The 5,002-nt window shown below is 35.0% G+C and overlaps 1 protein-coding gene across 2 annotated transcripts; it reads left to right on the forward strand.

Moving 5' to 3' along the window:
• The first annotated feature begins 331 nt into the window (after window positions 1-331).
• LOC136250828 (uncharacterized) lies at window positions 332-3,746 on the forward strand. Of its 2 annotated transcripts, none has more exons than XM_066043151.1 (2): window positions 332-2,868; window positions 3,190-3,746. In XM_066043151.1, the coding sequence occupies exon 1, from the start codon at window positions 551-553 to the stop codon at window positions 2,123-2,125; it is 1,575 nt and encodes a 524-aa protein (XP_065899223.1). In that variant the 5' UTR covers window positions 332-550; the 3' UTR covers window positions 2,126-2,868; window positions 3,190-3,746. The 2 variants fall into 2 exon arrangements, with proteins under 2 accessions (XP_065899223.1, XP_065899230.1); XM_066043158.1 differs by having other exon boundaries at window positions 3,508-3,746.
• The last annotated feature ends 1,256 nt before the right edge of the window (window positions 3,747-5,002 follow it).

Raw genomic sequence — 5,002 nt, forward strand, 5'->3', positions numbered from 1 at the left:
ACCAGCCACCACAAGTGCTGCATTATTATTGTACAATGTGTTATCATTAGTAATAACTGATGTAGTGTTTAGAAACAGTCAGGGTCATGGTATATTAGCTTATAATGTGACTGGAAAGTTTATTATGGACAGAGTCATAGTAACACAAGAGAGGACTGTGATCACACCATACACTACTGGTGGGATTATATTAGTTTTCACTGATAACGAAATAACTATAGGAAGATCAAAGAGACAGAATGTTTTGATTCAGAATTCTCAGATCACTGATATATTTACTCTTCCAAACACAACAAGTTACAAATCAAAGAAAACTTACCCACATGGCTATACTGATTCAGTGGCAATTGGAATTGCATTCAACCAAAGCAGTTACTTTGTTAATATTCAAATACAACATAGTATTATAAGAAATCTCTCATCGTACATAGGTTCACATGTTTTCATTTCTTGTAAAGCATTTACAAGAAACACTGTAAACTTTACCAATGTCTCCTTTACCAACTACACTAATCGCCATAAAGACTTTTCAATTTTCAGAGTCAATATCATGTCAAGTAACTTAACCAATTCCCTATTACTGGTTGTTAGTAGTTGCACCTTTTACCACAATGCAATGGTCTTTTGGCAACCAGCAAAACAATACAGTGTTCTAAAAGTAAAGTTGACAATTTCTCAGTCAATTTTCTTTTACAACAATGGAATAGGAGTTGCTCCAATAAACATGAGATTTGATTGCCTATTGGTGATAGCCATCAAACAATGTAAAGTTTTCTCTAACCTATTAAGCTTTGAATTCAATAGAGTTACAAGAGTGGTTATAAGTGGGTACAATATATTTCAAAACAACACTGCAAAGAGATTCTTGTCAGTTTCCAATAGTTATCCAATATTTAAAGTGTACAACGAGTTTTCCAACAACACTTCTAATTCTATTTTAACACTTTACCAATATGTAACTATGGAAGAAGGAACTGTAATGAACATTACCAATAACAAAGTTTTCTCGAATGTACACACGGTTAGTAAACAAAACCAGCAACATTGGGCTTTACTACATTTTGGCACAAGGCATGCTCTTTTTCCATGTCCCTTTCAGTTTACCACAACTAGTCAGGCTTTTGAAAACTATAGGCAGCTAATCAATGTCAATATTTCTATAATGAACAACTCTAATTATTACTGTGCAATTTATGGGACACAGCTGAACAGCTGCTACTGGCATGATGAAGCAGTGTTTAAGTCTATAGGTACAAAGAATAACTATTCAGTGACTCCTGGGGAAGTATACAGAAAAGTGTTTTACGCTGATGAAAATCAGCAAATTCTTACTAGACAAGGAGCTATTCTTTGCACCTGTACAAAAAACACAGAAATAGATTGCTTTAATGACCATATTGCACCAGCATATCCAGGAGAAACAATCACCATTAATGTAATATTGTTGCCTCCTCATCCAGAGACAGCTGTATATATTGACTCCTCCCAAGTGCTCAATAATTCTATTCCTCTTCCATGTGAAGTGCCACTCTCAAGGGTCTACCTAGTCTCAAACAAATGCACATTTTTAGCGTACAAAGTTGTCACAAAATATCCAAAGGCATGCTCTGTATATTTAAAAACCTCTAATCAACCAGAGACATTATTTATTTACCACCTACATCTTAAAGATTGCCCTCTAGGTTTTCAGCACATTAATGGATTATGTGCCTGTAATCCACTTTTGGTAGGTGCATTCCCAGACATCCAGTGTGACATCAATACACAAATGATTACAAGACCAATGAACAGCTGGATTGGAACTACTGGTACAAAGAGTGACATCTTGTACATTCAATACTGTATAGCTTATTTCTGCTTGGCAAAACCCAGCAACATTCATCTGCAATACCCTGATTCTCAGTGTGTTAATAATAGAATGGGAGTGATGTGTGGACACTGCCCTCCTGGATATGACTCTGTATTTGGTTCACTAAAATGCAAACAGTGTTCAAGTATATGGTTACTCTTATTGCCAGTATTTTTATTAGCTGGAGTATTGGTGGTAGGGATGCGGCGATTATGCCGGCATAATTTCGAGCATAATGGGTATGTGTGGGAATCAGGAATTATGCTAGCATTTTGAGGTGATTATAAAGCTTCAACAGTAGGAAAATCTTCAGACTGCACATTCCGTTAAAAAAGATCGAGATACTCTAATAGAGCAGTCAGAAACTCTAATAGAACAGTCACTGAGTGTTATTTACTCTAATAAAGCAGTCACGTTGACATGAAATACTCTAATACAGCAACTAGCTAAAGAATTCAAGACTATTTAAAGCTTAAACATCAATAAAAATGGTCTGATACTGCAATATACTGGCATTATTAGCCAATTATGGGGGCATAATTTTGGGAATAATGGGCAATTCTTCAAAGCATAATAGGTGATTTTTTGAGCACTGCTCAAAAGCATAATGCTCGATTTTTGGAGCATAATAGCCTCATGCCTAATTGGTGGTTATTTCACTGTTCACCTTGAACTTAACAGTAGTTGATGGTAAAATTAATGGCTCCTTACTCTATGCTAGTTCAATGGTCGGAAACAGTTACAATATCTTTCCAACAAGGAATGGCCTATTTGTTTTGATGTCACTGTGTAATTTAGATCTTGGAATTGAGACATGTTTCTACCATGGAATGACTGAATATGTCAAGACATGGTTGCAGTTTGCTTTCCCATTTTACCTTGTTTGTATTGTTGCCATCTTGGTGATTACCAGTAGATATTCTAGCTCAGTTGAAAGACACACCCGAAGAAGGGTAATACCTGTGATAGCTACCATCTTACTGTTATCATACAACAAACTGCTAATGGCAACAACTAAGGTACTCTTCTCATACAAAACAGTTTACAAACTGTATGGTAACAGTAAACAAGTTATTTGGATGTGGGATTCCAGCTTACCCTTGATTAGTGTAAAATTCTGTTTTCTATTTATTGCAAGTGTATTTATATTTCTGTTCATAATAGTTCCCTTAAATTTTCTCCTGCTCTTTACCAAATGCTCATACAGGTTCAGGTTTGTTAGTAAGTATCTGAAACCATTATTTTTTAGATGCATATCAAGCTCCACTAAAAGATAACTGTCGTTATTTCCTTGGATTGGAGTTCATTATTCGTTGTATGTTATTCATTTTTGGAAATAGAATTTTGGATTTCTACCAAACTGTGGCGGTGCTAATATTGATTAATGTTGCATTTTTAATTTACCTCTGTACATTTAAACCATTCAAATCCAATGTCAATACAATGCTTTATGTTAGCTTTGCCTGTAATACACAATGTGTGGTGATTTTACTGACATTTACAAATTTTACAGCAAGTAATTTATACCACATAATATTTTATTTACTTGTATTTATTGCTTTAATGGAGTTCGGAGGAATTATTGTTTATTGCATATACATCAATCACCTAGAGAAGTGCAATTTTTTTGCTAAACTGCATATAAAATATATTGAAAGGTACTGGAGAAGCATATCCCAGCATAACCAACAACAAATTGAGCCACTGTTAAGATATGAGGAGCCTGAAGATGAGTTGTAAGAACTGGCCATGGAACAAGAAAAGAACTGTTTAATTTTCCCAACTTACTGTTATATACATCTTGCACATTTTTCAAATACACTTCACAACATGTTACTGTATATTGGCTGTGATTACTGCATAATAGTATAGATTTTTGAATACATGTACATTAAAGTTGAGCACATAGTTTTTGCACATAGTTTTTTGTGCAATAATATGCACAAGCACATGTGATATTACTGTAACAGTGAGAGTAGCACCAACCTACTGCTCATGATTCGGTGATCAGATGTGCAAATATATGTCAATGACTTTAATGTAAACTTTGTGTACTGTAACAGTGTAAATGAATTCAAGCTGCAATACATGTTGCTATGTACCTACCATTACAACAAGGTTAGCACTTATAAAAAAGATTCTCTGTCTATTTATGTGAGGGACTCTATATCAAATCTTGAACTACAATATTCTAACCTACATTAGTACTGATAAGGATATTGATGATAAACAGTAAATCCGAAATACAGTGTGGATTGTTGCAATTGACTAGCCATCTCATTCATCTCTCATCCTGTAGCATAACATGTTGAGACACCAAATGTCGGGGAATTGGTGGAGATTATTGAACAAGGGAACTTGCTTTACATACATATGCAGTATGAATTGTTAACTTCCTGTGATAGAAAATAATTGTATACCCTACAGATAATTATTACTCAACAATGAAAATCTACCATACAGGAAGCAGGATAGCGGTAGCAAATACCTGACTTCTACCTGGTATTCCTTACAATGACCAGTTATCATAACAATCATGTAAGTCTGTTAGTAGCTTTCAGGTGCACACACCTACATACATTTAGTGTCTTTACATACAGTAGAAAAAATTGGGGGACTATAGGACTCGATTATGATGATTTGTGACCAAGCCTGCAAAAATAGGGTATGTGGGCACACACTACACCCTGCCACACAACCAGTCATAACTCAGTATTTGAAATAGAATATTTACATTCTGTAGCCTGTATCGTATAATATTTAATAAAAGCTGAAAAGTTTGTGTCCATAGCAAAATGCTATAAAAAGTTAGGAGACATAACATTTTGAAATAAGTAGGCAAAATTTGTGTCCATGCACATGCCTTATTTTTGCAGGCCTAGCCACATTTGTGACTGGGCATGCGAAAACAGGGCATGTGGGTGCACAAAATTTGCTTACTTTTTCAAACCTTCACCACTCATAACTTTTTATTCCATTAAGCTATGGTCATGCAATTTTCAGCCCCACTGCAATGTTTAATAATAGGCTTAATTAATAACACAATTGCAAGTTACTGAATGTAAATATTTTAGTTCAATGCTGAGATATGACCTGCTGTGACGGAATATAATTTGTGCCCACATTCCCTGTTTTCGCAGGCCCAGTCACATT

Source organism: Dysidea avara, chromosome 1 (genome assembly GCF_963678975.1).
Source record: "Dysidea avara chromosome 1, odDysAvar1.4, whole genome shotgun sequence".
Classification (NCBI taxonomy): Eukaryota; Metazoa; Porifera; class Demospongiae; order Dictyoceratida; family Dysideidae; genus Dysidea; species Dysidea avara.

Coding starts and splice junctions, on each gene's coding strand:
- LOC136250828 (XM_066043151.1), top strand. CDS start 551: ATGTCAAGTAACTTAACCAATTCCCTATTACTGGTTGTTAGTAGTTGC.